At 30.6% G+C, this 22995-nt stretch overlaps 2 protein-coding genes across 4 annotated transcripts; both read right to left on the bottom strand.

Moving 5' to 3' along the window:
- Positions 1 to 723: 723 nt before the first annotated feature.
- LOC113847502 (GPI-anchored protein LLG1) lies at positions 724 to 4212 on the bottom strand. Its single transcript, XM_027476654.1, has 3 exons — positions 3835 to 4212; positions 3689 to 3745; positions 724 to 1295 (listed from the first exon to the last, which is right to left on the bottom strand). The coding sequence occupies exons 1-3, from the start codon at positions 3923 to 3925 to the stop codon at positions 943 to 945; spliced, it is 501 nt and encodes a 166-aa protein (XP_027332455.1). The 5' UTR covers positions 3926 to 4212; the 3' UTR covers positions 724 to 942.
- An 11082-nt stretch (positions 4213 to 15294) lies between these two features.
- Positions 15295 to 21903, bottom strand: LOC113846355 (phosphatidylinositol/phosphatidylcholine transfer protein SFH13-like). 3 transcript variants are annotated; one of them, XM_027474505.1, is made up of 16 exons: positions 20969 to 20987; positions 20761 to 20865; positions 20329 to 20635; positions 20138 to 20237; positions 19252 to 19518; positions 18876 to 18953; positions 18689 to 18793; positions 18552 to 18601; positions 18366 to 18465; positions 18146 to 18241; positions 17939 to 18052; positions 17656 to 17809; positions 17075 to 17460; positions 16423 to 16497; positions 15976 to 16088; positions 15339 to 15676 (listed from the first exon to the last, which is right to left on the bottom strand). In XM_027474505.1, the coding sequence occupies exons 2-16, from the start codon at positions 20771 to 20773 to the stop codon at positions 15520 to 15522; spliced, it is 2115 nt and encodes a 704-aa protein (XP_027330306.1). In that variant the 5' UTR covers positions 20774 to 20865; positions 20969 to 20987; the 3' UTR covers positions 15339 to 15519. The 3 variants fall into 3 exon arrangements, with proteins under 3 accessions (XP_027330308.1, XP_027330306.1, XP_027330307.1); XM_027474507.1 differs by lacking the exons at positions 15976 to 16088; positions 20969 to 20987 and adding an exon at positions 21758 to 21903 and having other exon boundaries at positions 15295 to 15676; positions 20761 to 20854; XM_027474506.1 differs by lacking the exon at positions 15976 to 16088 and having other exon boundaries at positions 15512 to 15676.
- Between the last annotated feature and the right edge of the window lie 1092 nt (positions 21904 to 22995).

Here is a 22995-nt window from a genome sequence, read left to right as displayed (position 1 = left end):
AAGTTCATATTTTTAAATTTTTCCAATTGAAATAATTTTTTTTATTAAAAAATACTAGTAATACACTCTTTAACATATTCTTTTTAACACATTATTAATTATTAGCTAAAATTTGTTAAAACTTATAAAAATATAAAAGAAAAATTAATTTAGAAGTAAAAAATATCAAACTTACATGATTTTTATAATTTTTAAAAAAATTTAACTAATAATTAGAAATGTGTTAAAAAAGAGTATTAAAAAATGTTACTAGCATTCCTCTTTATTGTTCTCTCTTTTTCTTCCTCCATTCTCCTCTCCTCTCCTCACTCCTCTTAAAACTCGTTTTTTTCTTCCTCAAAATTCTCAAACAAAACCTTCAAAGATAATAGCTACAAATTCTAAAAATCTATAAATAAAAAAACATTACTTCAAAATAAGTTAAACCTTATCTGTAATTCAGTGTTTGGTTTAGGTACAAATCCTTATATGCAGGTCCTTGTTTATTGTGATTCTGAGAAATATATTCACAAGTGCTCATTCTTCTTTGCTTTCACTGTTATTATGCAACAATGTAAACAGCACCCGGGCAGTGAAAAGCAACAAATTTTGCACGCAAAGCCTATATATCTTACGGATCTTTGTGAAATAGGATATGAAGCATTTTTATTCATGCAATATCGTAGCATAAGATAGTCATTTAAAAATGGACACTGCTAAATGAAGCTCAAAAAGTGGTTTACTCAATAAGCATTTACTCTGATTAATAGAAGATAGTCACTTGTGGCAAACGTAATTTCATTACAGAATTGGTTAATAGAGCTTTCCTTAAACTACAGGCAGACATCCTTTTTTTCTGACTCAAAAAGTAATTCACACACAACATATAAAAAATGGTCACTCTGATTATACAACAATGTAAATGCAACAAAAGAATGAAAATTCGGTATAGAAGTAGAAGTATCAGAATAATAAGATTAAGAAGCAGGCTGTGAGCATCAGCACTAGAGATGGACAATGTAGAACTTGATTTGCAGTGTCATCTGCTGATACTGATGGTGGCAATGCAGGACAGGCAAGGCCCTCCTTACTGTCGTGGCACTCACTAGCAAAGAGACCAGGAGGGTATTTTCCGTAGAGATTAATGTAACTAAACATGGTTGAGGCACAATCATTCGTTAAATCATTTAACACATCGGCGTAGGGGCAAGCAAATTCTTTAAATGCCCCACAACATTCTTTGGGAGGGTAGTGGGGTCCTTTGCATTGGCTTGTGATTATTGTGTAGTTCAAAAACTCGAAGTTCACAGAACAACCTGCAGGTGCAAGGTGGAAAAAACAGCATCATTAGACTACTACTTTGCTTTGGTCAAATTGTTGTGTGTGTATGTACATAATCTGTGGTTCAATAGAAGAGGACCCACCACTGAGGTGGGCCTTGGGGAAGACCACAAGGGGTTTCATAGAAATGGGGAGGGAGAAATGCACGGTTTGAACATGTGCACTCTTGATTCATGTCACACATCTCTACCAACTGAAATAAAATGTTTTAAGGGGTCAAAATTGGTATATATATATGGAAACAGTGAAAGGAGGGTCCCTGTAGCAGCAAGTAGCAACCACTACCCACAGCATCCTCTAACAAACAAAACCAAGACACAAGTCGTAACCATAACTATAAGGAACATTTTGAATTCACGATTCAGAGGTGATACTACTTTAAATAAAAAGAAAACACAGTACAATCAAGACATATAGTTGGTCAGCACATCAGGCACTTGCTTTGTACATTTGATCAAGATGGTATAAGCAAGCAATTCTCTTTTGGTATACATATACATATACATATCCATATACCAGTTCAAATATTACATAGCAAAACTACATGCTGCATAACAAAAAATCCATTATAGATCAATAACTGATATAAGTAAACTAGACTCACAAGTTTAGTAGTAAATGTAGAATAAAGAATCCTAGTAAATATAGATGACTTAAAAAATAATGATTAAAATTGACTACTTAATCTAGTAGTCATCATTCTTCAACTATTATCCACAAAGAATGTGCCTTGTTCTTCCCATAGTATTATGCTTCATGTATGCAAGAACTTTCACAATAACTAGAGTATGGTACCAAGAAAACAAAGATCTAGTCACATTTAAAGTTATGTTGCTAGTTCTTAATAAATAATGCCCAAGTATATCATCACTTTTACTGGATGAAACTGCAGGATGCAGAGCAACACAGGTAATAGTTCGCCCATAATAATTATAAAGGAAATTTTTGCCAAAACTCCTCCAAGACTATTGCTAATTTCAAAGCCATACTTCTCCGTTAGCCCATTCCTAATGCTAATTGGTGTATGTGAATATAAGATAGCTTATTTTTTTTCTAAAGAAAAAAACAAGCTACCATTTTGGTTCTTTAGGGTATGTTTGGGAAGGGAGGTTTTTGGAGTAAAAGGGAGATGACGACATATTTTTTAATTTTAAATTAAAAGAATTATATATCATTTATGATGACAAATACATTATCACAACATTAAGTTTATAAAATATATTAATTTATATCTTTAATTTTAAAAAAATATTAATTTTAAATATATTTATTGAAAATATAAGTCTTGCCCTCCCTTCCTCTCCTCTCTAAAACTTCTCTTCCCAAACAACACCTTACAAATACTCATCATCAATTTGATCGTCCGAAAAATTGTGATGTCAAATTAGTCTTCCAAAGATTTAAAGTAGTATCAATTTTGACCATTTTGAAGGCACATTAAATATTCAACCAACTAATTTGATGTCACAAATCAATCTTTAAAAGATCAAATTGATGTCAAATGAATAATTTGAAGTACCAAAATGGTAGTTTAGTCATTTTCTCTGGTGAAGGATGTTTTCAGGGCAAACCAAGGGCCTGTTTGTTTTCCCTATCTTCTAATTTCATGACCAGGAAAAAATAAAAACAAAGTTGAAAATATGTTTGGTTGGCTTTTAGAAAATATTTTTGTAAAATAACCTAAATTAGAACGCAAAATTGCTGTTTACTATGTTCTCATTCAAGAACTTTGAAAATGAAAACAGTCAAACACGGTGGCATACTTCTAAATAAGAAGAAAAAAACATGGGTGAGCTCTCTCAGTACATGCTTCAAAGAAAGGCAGGTGCTCCTCAACTGATTCATTGTTTTTTCCTTTTTACTTCCTTTCATCGATATTTACAGTTTTCTTCACCTTTCTTCCCCTTCAACCAACATTCTGTCAACTCTGGGCAGTCCTTTTGGGTGGCGGTTCACAAGGTGATGGTGAGGGACCTGAGGTTATGTGTTGGAGGATGATGGTTGATGGTGTTTTAGTGATGATGATGATGGTTCATGGGACCATCATGGGTCATTGTTTTACAATTTTTCTAGATACATAAATCAAACACATTTTCATTGTTTTTATTTTCTCAAAACAGAAAAAAAAAAAAAAAAAACTAGACATTAATACCCACAAGTTTTCTAGTCTTATAAATATGAAATAAAAACAGAAATATTCTCAGCCTTCTTCCTCGCACTATCGCTTTACTTACTGCTAATGAACTTTATTTTCTTCGATAAAAGAATGATTAAAACAGAAAATTCACAACAATAATAATAACAAAAATAGAGGACGTAGATAAATTGAATTGGTAGATCGAAAAGCATCAGCAGAAATAGAAGAAACCTTTTTTAGCCTGAAGAAGGTTCCGACCAGTATGCGCTTGAGAATCGAAAATGCTGTCTGCAAAGAGAAAAACCCAAACATAAAAAAGAAACTTTTTTTTCCGTTTCTAAAATTAAAATCAGAACTCCCATGGAAGCAAGAAGTACCAGAAAGAAAAGTGGTAGTGAGAGAAGAAACAGAGAGCGCCGTGAGAAGAACAAGAAGAGAAGAAGAAACCCAGAATCGTTGTCTGGCCATAACTGAGAGAAGAAAGTGTAAGGGTGGGTAGATCCAGTTGCAGAGAGAGAGAGAGAGAGAGAGAGAGAGAGAGAGAGAAAAGGGTTAAGCTGATAAGTGTTTGTTTTGGTTTGGTTGTTTGTTGATGTTTGGTTTCTTTGTTAGCTCCGAACGAGAGTTATGGTTTTGGGTTTTTGAGTAATGAGAAGATTTTAACTCCAATTTGCATTTGCAATTTCATGGAAATAAAGAAATGGAAAGAGAGAGAAATGGGAAGACAGAGAGGCAGACACGATATGATGTATTATGTTAATGGGTGACAGCACGATTACGCGCTAATACCTCCTCTTTCCCAACTGTCCCTTTCTCTCCTCCAAAACATCAACAAATTTCATTTTATTATATGTAATTCAAATATGCCCATTTATATTTCACAAAAAATAATCTGAATTTCAGAGTACACATGTTCCCTCTCGCAGTGTTGAGTACTACTTAGCAACTTAATATTCAACTTTATAAACTTTAATACTATTATAAAATTTGATCTAATTCACTTAAAAAATTAACTTGCTCAAACTTTCTAAGAAACATTTTAGTCATGTTTATAATCAAGGAGGCATCTTAATATATTGTGTATTAGATGGGTTATATATAATTTAAATAAAAAAATAGAACAGAAAGACACTAGACCTCGCACAATACAATAAGTGAAAAATATACTGCTAATGTCGCCCAAGAAATGAACAAAACGATGTAAAAAAAAGAGTAAGGGTTCTACCAAATGGCTCTTTTATAAAATCAATAACTTCCCTGCAATAGGTAAGTAATTGTAATTTCAGAATTTTAAATACTTCACTCCTTTACACTGATAGTGAATGTCCTAAGACTACCTTTACGAGTGATTCTTAAAAATAATTCTTGAATTCAAAATTATTTTTCTATAAAAATTACTGGTAATCACCAGCAAAAGTACTCTACTCTTGAGGGATAATGCTTAGTCAAGAACTAAGAAGAATCATACTATTTTCCAAAAAAATAATTTTTTAAAATATTCTTTTCCAACTGAAAATAATATAATAATTTTAATAGGACCTACAAAAAGTAATTCAAGAACTCAAGTTTTAGTTTAGCAATGACAAAGGGTAAGATACTATAGTGTCTATTCTTATACCTGTATTTAAAAAAAAAAAATATCTGTACTTAGCTTCATACTCGCGTGTGTATGAATATTAATCCTCATATCTGTATTCTTTGGATATCCGCATACCCATACTCGTACCTATTACTGTATTTGTTTGAGAAAAAAATATTTACAAAGAAAAATATGTTTATATAACTTCACATAAGTATTATAATAATACAAAAATTCAATATGTAGTTGTTGAACAAGGTACAAGCATAGATAGAAAGTAAATATTCAAATATTAGAAGTGTCAAATGTATCTTAATATAACAACCTTCTAAACTAAAATTTTTAGAAACTATAAGCAAAATTAAACACTTAAGTTATTTGTCAGCGATGACCTTGTTTTGTGTGAGATTCGACCGAACGACAACAACAAAGCAAGGACAAGATAAATCTGTACAATGAGTGACCTCTCATGTGAAATTACTTTGTGACTTCTTGTGGCGAAATTGACAACTAACTCTAATGAATAACGATTCATGATTGCTGCAATAGGTTTGAATTAGACAGACATTGAGAATGAGAATAGGATTAAGGTAAAGAAGTTCAAGTACTAAACAACAACAAGAAGTTGACAAATAACACTTTTTTTTTAAACTTTTGAATTGAAATTGTAAGAAAAATAACAGATTTAATTAAAATAATATATATATATATATATATATATTAATACTAGTATTTTAACTCATGTACTACACAAGTATTTTGTCAAAAATATAAATTTTTGAAAAATTATTTTAATGAATTAAATATTTATAATGTATATAAATTTTAAAAGAAAGAATTTGAATAAAAGATAAATGGTCACAGTAAAATTTTATAATAAAAAAATATACTATTTTATCTGAAGAAAAAATTAATAAATAAGAATTAATAATATTTTTTATATTTTATATCTTTTCAAAAACTTCTTTGAATGTAAATAAATGGTAAGAATAATATTATTTAAATTTAATAGATTATAGTTGCTTGTAATATACATGTTGCATAGAAAAATATTATTTTAAATTGAAATATAAAAAATAAAATTTAAATATTATCAATAAATAATAAGCTTAAGGTGATAGTAGGTGATTGTAAAATTTATAAAATATTTACAATATGTTTATTATTTATCATTCACTTTATGATTTAAATATTAATATAATTTTATTAACAAAAATATTTGTGTGAAAAATATTTTATATGTGTCATATATAAATAATTTTAAAAAAAAAGTCAATCTCATATCAATTATGTAATAATTAAATTATATTAGCCTAGTTAAATGATATAAAATAATAAATAAATTTTTCTATTAAAAATATGAATTAAAATAATTTTTTTGGTTTACTTTTATTATTGAATATATTTTTATATTAATTTTATATAACATTACATAAGTAATATAATAATAAAAAAATTTAATACATAGTTGTAGAGCAAAGTTCAAGCATAAATCAAAATTTATATAAGTATCACAATTAATATATATAGGTGGGTACTTAGATACTCATACCCGCACTCATTTCCATTAAAATTTGCAGTATTTACCCATACTCATACTCGTATCCATAGTAAATACTCTACCCGTTGTGGGTAAATTTTGCGGGTACCTATCAGATCCTTTATCCATTGTCATCCCTACTTTAATTCTAGTATTAAAGGAAAAATATGAAAAAATTCTTCAAACACATGACACTGTCCTACCCATATAAAGTAAATTTAAGAACCCATTTGAATTTCACTACTAAAGGTACTCTAAGTTTGTGCTTCACAACGAGGTAATTTTTTTAAAAAAATTAAATATGTTTTTTAATTTTTATTTAAATTTACTTTTGCTAAATATTTTTTTAAAAAATAAATAATAAAGATATATGTTATAAGTTTATATAACTGTTATAATGATAATTATATTTTTATTTATATATTGAGTTTTTTTTCCAAAAATTAGTGTAGATGTATATGTAATATTGCCAATTTGTACTTTTTATATAGCATAACACTCCATACATTTTTGGACAATGCAAACTCTTTAATTTTTTTTATGTAGTTATATGAGTTAAAAAATCACAGTAATGTCAAAAACAGTAAAAAAATTATTGAGAATTTTTTGTAAAACCTAAAAAAAGTGAATATGATTTTAAAATTTTATTATTATAATAATAATACTTAAAATTATCATTTATTAAATGTAGTTAGTATTGTTTTAATTAATTATGATTATAAAAATCTATTTTAATCGTAATACTGCATACAGTTTTTGAGATTTAGCAAAATTTTATATACTATTTTTTTTAAAAAAATTATACAAAAATATACTGGTGCATATTTTTCTTAATTATAGAAGCCATCTCAATTTGTTATACAATTTTATAAATCAGGATAAATAAAGTAATGTAAAAAAATATCAAATAAAATTTTATTAAATTTAAAAAGAAAAATGTAAACTTGAGAAAGTCTGGCACGATTGGATCGTGACTATTATGTGGTTAACAAATATATAATTTTGCCCATGAATAATATCTGTGTTGCTTTTATTTCTATTTTTTTAAGGGAATTAATTTTTAAGAGTTTTCAATTTATTAATTGCTAATTATGCCTTAGTTAATAGACTCCAATCTTGGAGGAAAAAAGTCTAAAATGAGTAAATTGACTTTATGTTAATGATAAAAGTGGAGAAAAGCATGTAGAGTAGTAAGTAGCTATAGAAATAAAGACAATTGTCCTAAAATCAGTTATAGCTTACATTTTTTTTTAAGTTTAGTCTAACTTAATCTATTTAAATAATAAATTTAATTTAAATTTTTAAAAGATTTAATTAATTAATTAAGTTGAACTTGAGCTTAAAAAAATATAGTAAACTTTTTTAATAATCTATTTAAAATTTATAAAATTTATAATAATATTAAATAATTTTATATAAATTACAATAAAATATTATATTAAATAAATAAAATTTTAAAATAAATAAAATTTTGAATTAAAAATTTTAATCCTTTTCGTTAGAGTTGAAAAGTGTTCTTGAAGTCTATTCAGTGATTTACTTATTTAAATCAAATATATGGTTTAAAAGTGATAAATAAAAATATAATTTTATTATAAATATTTAAGGTGTCAAACCATTTTTTATGATTTATTTAGATATAAACTTTATGACTTTTATAAACATACTTATTTATATGATTTAACAACTTATTTGTAAAAAGACTTAATAAATTTTAAAATGAAGTACCCATTAAAAAGGTTAATAGATCAAATCAGACTTTTAAAAAGAGCAGACTAGACCTAATAAAAAAACTTATGACAAGTAATAGACTATACTTAAACTTTAAAATTATTAAATAAGTAAGACATACTTATGAAAAACTTAGCCTAGCCCATTTCAATCCTTAGTAGTGAGAAAGAAAGAAAGTGGTCATTAGAGTGAGAGAGCAAATACTTTTGTGAGAGAAGAAGAGAGAAATTTCATTTCTACATAAACTTAGATTAGTCTCAGTAAATCTTTATTTTTCAAAGTCATTTGTTGTTAGATCGGGTTAAAAATTTGACAATCATTTTAAGATGTATGGTTCTTTATTTTGAATGGTTGGATCATTGAAACGAGATTTGTAATGTGATTAATAGTATTCGCACAATAGCTCTGTTTTCTTGGATATTTTCATCTCTTTGATTATTAATTTTGTAAGCTTTATTGTTGAGATTAATTGCTCGTTATAAGCATAATTTGTGCACTTATTTATGACTCTCTTGTACCCCTGTTTTATCATAGTGAAACCATTTCTTTACTGTGGACGACTCATGATTTTGTTTCCTACTCACATTTAGGGGATTTTTTTATGTTAAACAAGTTCGTGCTTACTTTTAATTTTATTATTACTCCTTGTAGATTCTTGCAAGTTGAGAGATTTAATTTTGTTACATTATTCATTACTTCATTTGTGTTGGTGTCCTTCATCAGAGTGGTGACAAAGCTCTTTAGTTTAAATGCATTGTACTTGCTTAAATGATGGAGGTAAATACAAACAGAATGGGTAGTTTGAATGACAATAATTATTACTGGTGGAAGAGAAAAATAAAGGCTTGTTATTTATGAAGGGAATGCATCTTCTTGTCTTTACTACTTAAAAAGTCAGATTCTATGTTTGATGAAGAATGAGACTTTGATCATTAATAAGTGTGTGATTTCATTCAATATTTTGTGGATGACAACGTTTTATAACTACATTGCGAATGAGACACATGTTAGGACTTTGTGGGAGGAGATTGTCTAACGCTCTGAATTTTGTAATATTAATTATTGATAATTAGATAAATCTAAATTTATATTCATGTGTGTATTTTTAAATATATGTTGTGAATATGTATATATATATATATATATATATATATGGGTGTATGCATGACTGGTTGGGCTGAAATAGGCTAAGTGTCTAAGTACAGGGCGAGATACTGGGCTGTTCTCGCTTCCTCTCGCTGCTGCAAGAGAGCGACAGTTTGGGGTGCATTTCTGGCTGCAATCTCGCATTAGCGAGAATGTCTCTCTGTAGAGAGAGTCTACAGAAACTAGAGTATAGTTTTCTCTTATTTTTTCGTTGTAGCGAGAGTATCGCGACCAGAAAAGGATTAAAGGGGGTTAGGGTTCGGGGAGAGTTATTTCTCCCTCTCCCTTCGATTCTCTCATTCCCCAAAGCCCTATTCCACCGATTAATTGCCTCCAAAGCTGTTCGAGAGCTTGATTGAAGGTTGAATTCGTGTGGAGGACGCTTTGAGGTGAGTTTTAATGGTTAGGTTTCAGTTTTTCATCCCCTTTCTCTGTTTTCATGGTTTCCTTGGGTTCTCATAGAGTTTCTCCATGTGTTTAGGACGAATTCGTGAGGGGGAGCACTTCTTCATGGATTTAGCGTGTGGGTCTTCAATCCGAGATAAGGGAGACTCTACCCTATCTCAATGCATTATAATTCTTGTGTGATTGTTGATTAATGCAATGTGGCTGAGATAGAGAGTAAGAATTGTGTGTTTGATGAAAATTAGTGTGTAATGTGATGTGTGCTGAAATAGTTAGACCCCGTGTGGGTGATTGTGTGTGATGGATTGCCTTTTATTGGTGAAATAATGTTGTTGTGAATAAATGAAGGCTATGTGCCGTATATTGTGAACAAATGTGGGCCGAGGGCCGTGTAATATAGATAAATATTGGCTGTGTGCCGTGTAATGTGAAATAAATGTGGGCCTAATGTCGTGAATTTGAATGCAATGTGGGCTGTGCGCCGTTTGTAAGCATAACTATTGCATGCGTGAATGAAATATTTGTGAATGGGCGTGTTAGCGTCGTTGTAAAGTGTTGTGAATGGTTCAGCGATACACTGGAGATGTGGAAAATGAGGACGATAGAAATACCTTAGGGAAGAGGGAGTCGTGGTGACATCGACTGCGAAACGGGTGCACCACGGGCTACACACTCTCTTCCTGACTAGACCTCTGACCACTATCTTTGTTGAGTGATCTGTCACTGTTCACGTGGTATCCGTGACGCGGGAGTAACCAGCGACCATTCATGGTGTAAATCTGTGATCACAGTACTATAGTAAGTGTGGTTGTTGTGCGTATACACGAGTTTGTGTATTGTGCTTGTGAATGTGAAATGTTGCCTGTGATTGTATTTGTTTAATTTATTAGAAATATTCTGGAGGTGAGACTCTACGTTTATTGTGTGTTTTTGGGTAGTGTAGAATACTCACCCTTACATTCATTTTTCATGTAATCAAGATGATCAGCACCGAACTCAGTGAAGGGGTGGATGGAACTGCTATAGGACTTAGGATATCATTTTGAAAACTATTGTATTTAAATAAGTCCTGTAGCAACTGGTTGATATAATTTGTAACCCCTTTCTTTATTTGAAAATGTTTGATGAACTTGGATTAAAAATGAAAATTTTATTATTTTAAAAATTTGCGAAATTCCTTATTTATTGAAATTAAATTTAAGGTGTTACAGATTGAATCTTGATATGCTTTTAAGTTTGGAAACAACAAGTTATATATGTTGAGTTCCATTGTAAGTTTGAAGTACAAGGAAAAGACTTCCATTTCATATTACTTGAAGAACTTTAAGAGCTCCTTGATCATATGTTGAAAATGAGCATCAAGTTTGATGATGAGATTTTAGGACTCTTGTTGTTGAATTCTCTACCTTAATTTTGAAAGATATTTAGGCTTTGTTTGAGAGTTTGGAGAAAGAGGGAGGGAAAAGGTTTGAAGGGAAAGGAGGAGAAGGAGGTTAAACCCCTCCCTTATTTGGATGTTTAATATTGAGAGGAGAGGATAATAGAGAGTTTAATTATATAAATAATATTATTATATTTTATATTTTTTATTTTTATTTTTTTATTTTTCAAAAAATAAATACTTTTCTTTCTCTAAAAATTAATATTTTCAAAATTATTTTTATTTTTTTAGATTTTTAAAAAAATTCTCACTTGAAAAGCCAACATTTAAAAAAAAAAAAAGTTAGAATCCTAATCATAAAAAAATACGAGAGAGTGTGAGAGAGAAAACTCACAGAAAATTTCCAGATTCGAGAAACTAAAAAAACTACTGTTAAGAGGGCTTTATAAGGTTCAAAAAAATCTTCAAACCCTTCGTCTCCTAATTAAATAACTCTCAAACAAGGGTTAACCCTTCTCTTCCCGCCTTCCTAAACGCAACTCCCAAACATAGCCTTAAGTTCTCTATTACAAACTTTGTCCCCAATGGTGTTGTTTATTTGCAAATGATAAAAATATAGTGTTCTTAATAAGAAGATCAGAAGGAAGACATAAAATTTTTCATCTCAATCTGATGTGCTTGTCACTGAAAATAGGGAAAAGTCAAAAAATCAAAAGGTGGTAGAGAAAGAGTATACGTAAATTTAGATACAAGAATATGGAGTGTCATTACTGTCACAAAACAAGACACATATAGAATAATTGTTTTCAATAGGAAAAAAAAAAGGCAAGAAAGGTAAGTCAAAGGAGAAGGATCGTGATTATGATGATTGTGTCACTACTACTACTAGTATAGGTGATGATCTATTTGTTCTTTGTGACTTTGAGTTAGTGAATCTGTATTAGATAAGAGCATATTAATAATTGACAGAGGTGCTACACTACATGTTACACCAAGGAAAGAATTTTTCACATTTAACACTTTATGTGACATTAGAGTGTTGAAGATGGATAATGATGGTGTGTCAAAGCTAATTGGTATTAGTAATGTTTGTTTACAAACCAACATGAGAGTGCAATTGTTACTTAGAGGAGTCAAACATGCTCTAAATATTCACTTTAATTTGATCTCGACGTAGATGCTTGATGATGATGATTATGATAATTACTTTGGCTCTAGAAAATGGAAGCTCATAAGAAGTAACTTGATTACGGCTAAAGGGAAGAAAATTTCTAAATTATATTGGACAAAACTTTGGTTGCTAAAAATAATGTGAATATCATGGATTTGGAGACATTTTTGTGCATCGAAGATTTAGTCACATCAGTGAAAAATGGCTGAACTGCTTAATTAAAGAGATGTATTTTCAAGATTGAAGAATGAAAAATTAGAGAAATATTTTAATTGCAGGCTAGTAAGCAAACAAGAGTATCATTTGAGAAACATCCTCTCTAAAAGGAGTTAAAGTTATTTGAATTGGCACATTCAAATGTTTGTGGTCATTGAAGGTAAAGTCATTTAGTGGTGCCTTTTACTTTATTATCTTTATTCATGATTGTTCTAGGAAGCTTTGGTTCTATACTTTGAAGACAAAAGACCAAGTGCTTGAAAAGTTCAAACAATCTTAGGCTTTAGTTTAGAGATAGTTAGGCAAAAGCCTTGAAGGCATTTGTTTTGACAATGGTAGTGAGTATTTTTTTTACCCTTTAATACTTATTGCAAGTAACAAGGTATCAGACATGAAAAGACTCTTTCTAAAACTCCTCGGTTGAATGGTTTAGTAGAGAGGATGAACATGATTTTGATTGAAGGAGATAGGTGTTTTTCTAAAGCAAGATTGCCTAACATTTTTGGGATGAGACACTCTACATGGCATTGCATGTTATTAATTTTAGTTCTACAGTTGCTTTGAATAGTGAGGTGCCAAACAAAATTTGATTTGTCAAAATATCAAGTATGATCATTTGCAAGTCTTCGGTTGCAAGATTTTTTGTCATGTTTTAAAGGATGAAAGATTTAAATTGGATGTAAAGACTAAACAATACATCTTCATTGCCTATGGTTAGGATGAATATGGTTATAGGTTATATGATCTTATTGAGAATAAACTTATTAGAAGTCGTGACGTAAATTTTATAGAAGACCAAAATCATCAAAAACATTGATAAGGTGGAGAACAATACACCTAAAAAAAAAATAATTTATTTAATATTGATCCAGCTTGGATGCTTTGTTCTTATTTTTTATTTTGTAATTATTCCTCTTAAATTATTACCAGTTGAAAAGATGTAATTCTAGTGCATTATTCATTATTGTATTTGTATTAGTATCATTATCAATATGTTCATCTAATTAATAATTACTTTTAGTATGATAAAAAAATACTAATTTTATATATATATATATATATATATATATATTATATCATCATCTAATCATAAATTAAAATATCATTAATGATAAATATTTATTTTTAAAATAATCAATTTAAAAACTAATCTTTATATCAAACTATATATTTACTGATTTACTAACACTCAGTTGATAGTTTGTTAGAATTTTTTTTATTTAAAATACAAGCAGATAAATTATTTACAGTTCAAATGAATGAAATAGTTTTTCTGAAGTAAAATATTTTTAATTGAAAATATTTAAAATAATATTTATTTAAAATATTCTAAAAACTAAAATTTATTAGTTTTAATATTTTTTAAAATTAAAACCAATAACTTGAACTTTAATTAATTTGTGCCTCAACAAAATGAGAATTAACTAACTGAATTTTAGGATGTAAACTACAAATTTAAGTATTTGTTTTATTTTTCGTTAAAATGATATTTAACGAACGTTTGGTTTAACTCATTTATTGTCTTCATGTTTTTTCTGTTATAACTCGTGCAATGACTTTCAACGGTAACCGAACATAGCTAAGCGTCTGTGTCCCATCTACCGTTAAAACAAACACTATTTCTGATTGTGATGTATACCCAATTCTATACACAAATTCAAATTCCTTAACTGTTCTTCAAGATCCCATGTTTAAACATGGAACACCATATGCACTTAGGAACCTTTCAAAAATATCATGGTGAATTTGACTCAACATGAGAGTTAGGCAATCTTCAACGCCGTTGCATATTGAGTTGCTAATATTGAATTTTTTTAAAGCAGCTTTTATGGGCTTATGTATAATGAACGCCTTTCAACGTCAAAAACTAAAATCCACAAATATTTTATTAGGTGCAAGAATATTAATGCATTTATTAGGGATATTTTCAGGTTGTGTTCTTGAGCATGATCTTCTTGTATGTATGATTAGATTTATGAGATGTTTATTCTCATTTATTTAACAGGACGTCTTTTTCAATAGTCATTGTTTATTCAACTTTCTTACATTTGCTTAATAAAAACATAAATATTATTCAACACAAAGAATATAATATAATAAAAACACAAATACGCAAATTTTTAAAATTAAAACTGATAAAATGAATGTATAGTTACAATATTAAATCAAAAGAAGAAAGTAATATTTTAAACTGCGTCATTGTAAATAAAAAGATTATAATTTATTTAATTACTATTATTATCTCATTCAAAAAAAAAATTATAAAATAAACTATAATCATTTAAAGTATCCGTATGAATAACACATGGATACAATACCAACACTATTATTTTGAAGAGGAGTGCTAAAAAATACACTTTTTTTTAATACTATTAGCATTTCTCCATTTTGAAATATCGGTAAACCAACTCTATTTCATGAACTTTCATTGGTAAACTATTTGCAAATGTCCCTTTATCTTCATCAAAGCTTGTGACGTGCTTTAAGCTTGAAATGAGAAAACTTGCCAATTCACTGGGTTTTTAAGATGTGAATCGGGCCAGTTTTAATACCAAACCAACCTTACGTGAGAAAATAGACTATTGTCATACCCATCTGCTGACTTATTATCCCAATGTCTGTAAAACATTTTCAAAATAATTTATGCGAAACACACAGGGATTTCTTAAACTTTCTGCACTGTAGACTTTTCTATTATCTTTCTATTCTCTATACTGTCTAAAACTTGATAGAATATCTGGCCCATGCATAATTACACATTTTTTTTTACCAATATACTATGAAGAATGACAAAAAAAGATTTAAGAGGAAATCTATATTAAATATTTATAAAACAAAGAGGACTCTACCATCTCAATTCCCCATTTTCTGCGAATGCTCTACAGGAAACTCATTAGGCTTGAATTGTGTACTCCGTTGCCTCAGGCTTCCGTGAGTCCAATCTAGGTATGAGCTTACGCGAAGTCTTCTCTTTAATGGAAATATCTTCTGTGATGCCAAGGACTCCTGTTGCTGAAAGTTTAGACGATTCAACAGAATAGCCTTCTTTGCTGCAAAAGAATAATCCTTGTCAAAAGTTTTCAAAAACTAAAGATATGAAGTATGAACTCACTCAAGTTCTAATATAACAGCACTTGTGCGCCAGGGTGAAACCAGAACATGTTGGGAGTGCAGGTGTAAAAATTTATTCTTTTTTAAATCAAAGCCAATGCTGTATAAGAAAGTTTTCTGTGGATGCATCCCTGATCATGAACATGTGCACTCCAATTTATTCTTAAATGATGCTATTGTAATTTATGACATATTTCAGTTGCAAAACAAATGATTCAGGATTCACTAGGGTGTTGACTAAATGAAAGTGGAATTGGAGCGCACAGAATCACAAGCCACCTGGTTTGGGCAAGAGGCAGGGTTTGGAGTATAGTTTGCAGGGAGACTAAAGACCTCATTGTGGCCATGTAACTGAGAAATAAGAAACAAACAAAACACCAATGTCCAGAATAATAGCATGAGAAAACTAAGGAGGATGAAAGGAAGGCCAATGAGCACTATACAATTGAGATATAATCAAGATTTTCAGTGAAACTTGAAGCTGTAGGCCTGTAACTACCAATTTCACCAGCAAAATTTTAGCCATTGCATTCTCAACTATATACAGATGTAGAAGTATTGCTAGAAAAAAAAAAAAAAACTAGGGCAAAAACCTCCTCTATTAGTCCACAGTTAACAACTTAACATAGTTCATTAATACCATCCATTCATTGAATATAAAAATATTCTACAAGAACCAACTTACTCTACACTTTGTTTTCTTCATGTTCTCCAGTGATTCGGCAATCTCAAGCTGCTTCATCACTGCAGCATGTAGTACCTACAGTAAAAGCACAAATTTTGAACACCATCTTTTCTAAGGGTGTCAAATGAATGATTGGAGAAATTTTGAATTGAATTATAATGAATGGGTAAAAAATAAACTATTAATACATTAAAAATGTGTTAAAAAAAATTCAATCCATCCATAATCCATTTAAACAAAAAAATCCTTCCACCAACTATTTTTTATAGATGAATATCCAACCCATCCATTTAAAGTATATTATATTTTAGTTCTTAATTTTCATTTTATTTTTTTGTAAAATAAAGTTCAATATTTATACACATCAACCCTATAGAGTCTAGGATCCATCCTTTAAAGACTTATGTCCAACTAACAAACTTTGGACTACTTAACCTAATGGATTACAATATATAGTGACATTATCCATTTAATAACAAATGGTGATCCAATCTTACTTATCCATTATTATTATTTTTTACATGAGGTTGTTGGATTTATGCATAGGTGGATTGGATGATTAGTGGATAAATGGATTGAATTGTCACCCTTAATCCTATTAGATTGGCATAGTCAAAAGTTCTACATGACTGACAAAAGTATAGATGAATACCCTCTTGGTCTTTTCAAGATCAAACTCAACAGACTTAATCCTATCCAAGGAGTCCATAAGCATTTGCTCCTTCTCCTGAGGCATGCCATCAGGTTTGTTGTCAAGTTCCTCAAAGACTTTTTCTAGTCTCTGAAGGCGTTGTACACATGGAAGAATATAATCTCTTTCGGAATTTGCTTCAACAGATGCTGAATGGCTGTTAACATTATGTTCCATGGTAACTGAAGGGTGAACATTGTTCTGTGTTCTCCAAAATTCAAATCTTAAACAGCGGAAGAGTGTAACTAGTCTTTCCATGAAGGATGTCAGCACTCTTGCCACATATAAGATATTTATTTTCTCTACTTTTTCCTTAACAATGCTAACCCAATTGCTAACTGAAGTACCTGACAAAAAATCAAATTAGAGTTCAGCAACAAGGACACTACTGAAATTACATGCCGATGCAATTGGTTAAACCTAACATGAATTATAGCTATTATGAGTTCCATCTCCCTCGTTCAAATATGACAAAGTATCTCTGCAACTTGTGTTCCACATAGCAAATAAATTTAATTGCTTCAACAATTTCATAACAATACCTTCTAAATCCCTTCTACAAGCAACATTCCCTACATCATTAGTTTGCAATGACTGCTTTCGAGTAATGTGAAATTGATCACTTTTGACCACTTCCTCAACTGCTGGAGCACTATCATCACAACTGTAGTAGCCATTGAGATCTGGCGCTTTAAGCTACAGAAGGTACAGTCTTAGGTATGATTAAGAGTTTTAAGACAAAATGATACATAATGTGCATGCAGTACGTAAAAGCAAGAATGAGGAATCTAGAAAAAAATCAGGTTCAAAGGTTTAGAAACTGACTTCTTCGTGAACTGGGGCTAAATGAGGATAAGGACAGCTACCCTGTCCGCTGGGAGAGGAGTAATCATTAACATCAGACCCTGATTCAGCTATTGATGTATCACTGCATCGTTCCTGGGAGATGAGAAAAAGAAGTTAAGAGCCCATATATCTAAAGTTAACACCTGTAAGTCCCAACTTCTCAGTGTCAAGAAGACCAGGACTTGCCTTCCGTGGATGCATTTGAAAGGAGTCAGATTTCTGTTGTCCATTGGGCACTCTAGTGATTTGTCTCACATATGTTGCTTCAGCATTAAGTACCAGCTAAAGATAAGATTATCTGACATTAGTTGCCCAAATACTAGTTTGACAAGTAATTCCAAGTCATATATTTTCAAAAGCTGACACATGTAAATAGTACAAAGCAAGATAAACAAAGAAACATTACCTTCATGATATCAGGATCATTCCATGGACCCTTGTTGGACTTAAGACATCCACCTTCTGCTGCACATGTACAAGAACCACCCAGAAAGTCTGGCAACTGACTGTATAGATTCATTTACAAAATCCAAATTACTCACTAAATTGAATAGAAATTACAGTGCACTATGATGAAGGCACAGATGTATACCTAGAGTCAATGACTTCCAGTAACTTATATAAAGACTTAGGTTCAAGAATCTGGACATTTGGGACATGAATATAAAATCAGTATCACACAGCAAGAGAAGATCTTATGATATATTAGCTGATAGTTATATCCTTCACCTGTATCTTTGCAATAGTTTTGGAATCAAGAAACTTCTGGGCAGCAGGCCAAAGCATCTTCTTAAAGCCAGGGCCAGCATTGACTACGTACATTTGATGTAATGTCTGCAAATATAGAAGATAAGGTTTTATATAGAAAGGAAGAGGAGTGAAAAGAAGTTAATCTGTGAAGGGATGAGACAAAAACCTCAGGATAATAACTGCTATCTATTTTTGTCATAGCAGACAAGAGATTTGCAGCAGTACGTGAGAAATTTTTCATTCCCTGCATCACATATGTCAAGTGCCAGCTCAAATTTCAGCAAAAAACATTTTGACAACTTGAAACAAGGTAGTTTCTAAAATAGAGAAACACATGACTAGGAATACCCCCTCAATAAATAGATTGGTTTTCTAAAATAATCAAGGCAGATGACATACTTGATAAAATGCTTATGGGATAAGTAAATAAATAATCTATCAAAAAGCAGTTTAAACTATCAGGCATACAAAGAGAAAAAATCAACACAAATATACATGATATTAGTGATAAGCTGCATAATATTTACTGCAACACAACATACCAAGCCCTGTACATCCAATATTGTTGTTGTTGAAGAAATCCGTCTCTTTGCTGCAATGGAACATGCTGGAAATTTCTCCTGCAGGGCCCTCTCAAACTCCTGGACATGATATTTCAAATATCGATCTATTGTGGTGATGCGCATTAGCCGGCTTGGATGGGCTTTCCCAAGCCTCTCAATGTAAACTGGCCTGCCTTCCTTATCAACTCCATGGTACCCTTGAGGATAATATTGCAATACTTCTTCCAGCTCTTCAAATTCAAAATCCTTCAAAGATCATTATCACATCAGAGCCAAATTAAATGTATCAAGTGTCTTCTGGCATAGAACACATACTGATGTTGAAATGTTCAAATATTAAAATAGCAAATAATTTTGTTCTGTCATGGACCAACTCTCCTAAAAGCTTCAACCATTAGGTAAATGAATTGTTTTATATATCAAACATGCCCCCTCACATGAACTATTTGTGCTTTGATGCAAGGATAGAATTGGGGTAGCAGGGATCAAACTCTTGACCATAGAGACTCTAATTTATGTCATAGACCAAATATCCTAAAGATTAAGTTATTAAGTGGAAGCTCAACATAAATGGTTAAATTTATTTCTAACATGGGGCAGCAAGGATGGAACTCTTGACCACTTGCTTGGTCATATAACCCTAATACCATATTCTTGTAAAAGCTTAAGCCATGATGAGATGGAGGCTCATGAATGGTTTTATATCTAGCTTTTTCAAATTATAGAACAAACAAATTCAATAATATATATTCTATAAAATCAGATAAACCAAGGGACTATGTGTTGTCCTTCATTACACTAAAACATTCTGTGGACTAAAGCAGACTATACCTTTCATGGCTATGACATAAATTACAATCATTACCTCAAGAATGGTATCAGTTCCATATTCCTTTCGCCACATAAGCATTTCTTCCCACATTTGAATCGTCTTCTCAATGTTGAAGTCCCTAGCTTTAAGAAACCTACCAAGAAGACCAAGCAACAGAGCAAGTGTAAGCAAAAAAAAAAAGAACACTTTATATTTGACTGTGAGCATTTGAAGTGAGGAAATACCTTAATAAAGTATGATAATCATCATGCCTACGAGGTAAAGATCCCCTTTCGATTAGTTTTTGACGTAATTCGTGGACAGCAGTCTCCTCCCTCGCATCTCTTACATCCTCAATGGACACCGATGGAACCCTATAATCAATTTTCCTTTTCCCTCTTTTCCTAAGGGAATGAGTAAATCTAGATGAAGCATTGATCGCCTTCTTCTTCAAGGTTCCAATTCTCGACCACCGCCTCTCATCCTCCGAGTTCTCAACATCCGACCTTCTCTCTCTAATCTCATCATTATTACTACATTGCCCTTCAAATCCTTTCCCACCAAATTTCAGCAACAAGCAGTGAAATACATGATCAGTTTTTTCACACTACAAAGTCATGCCACTCACAACATACATCAAAAACATCATAAATTTGCAAAGAGAGAGCAGAGTATACCTGACATTGACATTTCAGTCCCACGAAAAACCAATGACAGTTGATCCTAATTGTTGAATCAGTGAATCAAATTCACACCGAACTCCATCAAATCCTAAATCATTGCTCCACAAACAACCAAAAATCAAAATGAAAATTCAATTTCAAATTCAAAAAGTAGAGGAAAGCGCAAGAAAGCAAATGCATTTTAAAGACAGAAGTACCTTACATTTCACTAAATTGTAAGTCACATGAACAGATTGAACTCTTAATATAATTTTTTAAAAAAACTAACAGAGTCATCGAATTGATACAAAATAAGAATCTAGAGGTAAATTAAATCTAACAAGGTGTGAGAATTGCTGTTCATGAAGCTTTCTAGCTGTTTCATTTGTTCTTTCTTTAACCTCAATCAAATGCACACAGACTAAAATCAACACAGTGATAGTGAGGGAGCAAAACAAAACTCTCGATTCCAAAACGACACGCCGTTTGGCGCAAAAGCATAGGGAAAATTATCTACCTTGGACGACGATTGCAGTGTCGCTTGTACAAAGCCAATGTTAACAAGTTGGTAAAGCAAAGCGTTTTCTTATTTTCTTTTTTTAATTTTTTGGGTGTCATTTAATGAAGCGAGCTGAAGAGAGAGATGCGAGGCTCGTGATATAAGGCGTTATACATATGAATATGAATAAGAAGCAAGATCATATAGTATATCATATATTATTATTATTATATTATAAGGTCTATTAATTAATGTCATGGTTGGATCCGTGGTTGCATTTATTTATTCCTTCTTCACCCGACACCAAAATTTACCCAAAAATGAACGCATTTAATTGATTTTGCCAATGCTTGAATTTTCATTGGATCTCACATGACATAACCACAACCACCCTTCCCATGTCCAACCATCGTTTTTGCATTTATTATAAAGCAAAACGCAAACAGAAACATTTAGAGTATATAAATGAATATGTAGAGAAAGAAAGAAGAGAGAGAAGAAGAACATGCATACCCTTTGGGTTTGGGAACGAAGAGAGGAAGAGAACGCTGTGGATCCTTCTACTCTGCCTCTTCTAACTATTCTTCTCTCTTTCTTTTTCTCTCTTTCCTTTTTCCCCTTTACTCTTTTTTTATTTTTCTTATAATTCTGTAAATAATGAAAATATCAACTGAAATTGATAAATAAATATTATTATTTTTCTTAAATTTAGATGTATGAAAATTAATGAATAATTGGAGAAATTTTGAACCGATGAGTTGAGGCAATGGGTGAAAGTGTGAACCAAAACTCAACAAATGCATTAAAAAAAAGTGAGAAGAAAGAGGAAAATTGCTACTGAAGGGAAAATGAGAGAAAAAGGAGTGAAAGGGACAGTGATGGACACTGTGAAACGTGAAGGTTCGAGCATCTAAGAAGCAAAATCCGTCACCGAAAATTCGTGTCATGGCATCTTTGTTTAGTGCTTTGTTACATTATTCGTGAGATCGCCGTGTGTCCACTTTCGGCTTTCTTTTCTTTGGTGCTTCTTATACGTGTCATGTTTCACACTCTTCTTTTATATATGTATACATGTTTTACCTTTTAATTTTCTTTATATTTGGAGCAATGCTTAGAGAATAAAATAAAAATTAACAAAATTGTTTGTAAAAGTTTAAAATCTATATTTGAATTATTTTTCTCTTGATAAAGGTTTGAATTTACTTTTTATTTCTGTCCAAATTTTATTTTCAACAATAGTTTTTTAGTTTTTAAAATTTTTAAAAACTTTAAAAAAAATTGTTTCAAGAATTATTTTTGGGTAAATCAATTCAAAATATTCTTTTTACTGACTTTAAACAAAACAGATACATATTTGAATTTATCTATGAAAAATGTTTTAACTGTATCAATTTATAACAATATTAAAATTTTATTTCATTAAATAAGGTTAGAATTTTTAGAGATATTATTAATTATAAAATTTCTTTTAATAAATTTTTACAGGTTTTTTTTAACATTTATAATATGTTTTGCAAAAAGGAGAAATTTTATCAAATAGTAAAAGGAAAAAAAAATACCATCTACACAAGAACCGTGTTATTAAATGTCAAAATTAATTTAGGCATACTCAATTATCAAGATACGATAAAGAAATGTAAAAGAGTCTGAAAAAATTTTAAAATGCAAATTAATGTAGAAAAAGAAGAAGGAGAATTTGATTCAACAAGTTTACAAATACTAACAACACTAATAATTGAATCAAGATAATC

Source organism: Abrus precatorius, unplaced genomic scaffold (assembly GCF_003935025.1).
Source record: "Abrus precatorius isolate BTA unplaced genomic scaffold, Abrus_2018 Scaffold8, whole genome shotgun sequence".
In the NCBI taxonomy this organism is placed as follows: Eukaryota; Viridiplantae; Streptophyta; class Magnoliopsida; order Fabales; family Fabaceae; genus Abrus; species Abrus precatorius.
The sequence above is the reverse complement of the archived record's forward strand: the minus strand, read 5'-3'. Positions and strand labels throughout refer to the sequence as shown.

Coding starts and splice junctions, on each gene's coding strand:
- LOC113847502 (XM_027476654.1), bottom strand. CDS start 3,925: ATGGCCAGACAACGATTCTGGGTTTCTTCTTCTCTTCTTGTTCTTCTC. Junction 3,746..3,834: donor CACTACCACTTTTCTTTCTG/GTACTTCTTGCT, acceptor TTCTCTTTGCAG/ACAGCATTTTCGATTCTCAA. Junction 1,296..3,688: donor CCTTCTTCAGGCTAAAAAAG/GTTTCTTCTATT, acceptor TTGCACCTGCAG/GTTGTTCTGTGAACTTCGAG.
- LOC113846355 (XM_027474505.1), bottom strand. Junction 20,238..20,328: donor GATTATCATACTTTATTAAG/GTATTTCCTCAC, acceptor TCTTCTTGGTAG/GTTTCTTAAAGCTAGGGACT. Junction 18,602..18,688: donor AAACTATTGCAAAGATACAG/GTGAAGGATATA, acceptor CCAAATGTCCAG/ATTCTTGAACCTAAGTCTTT.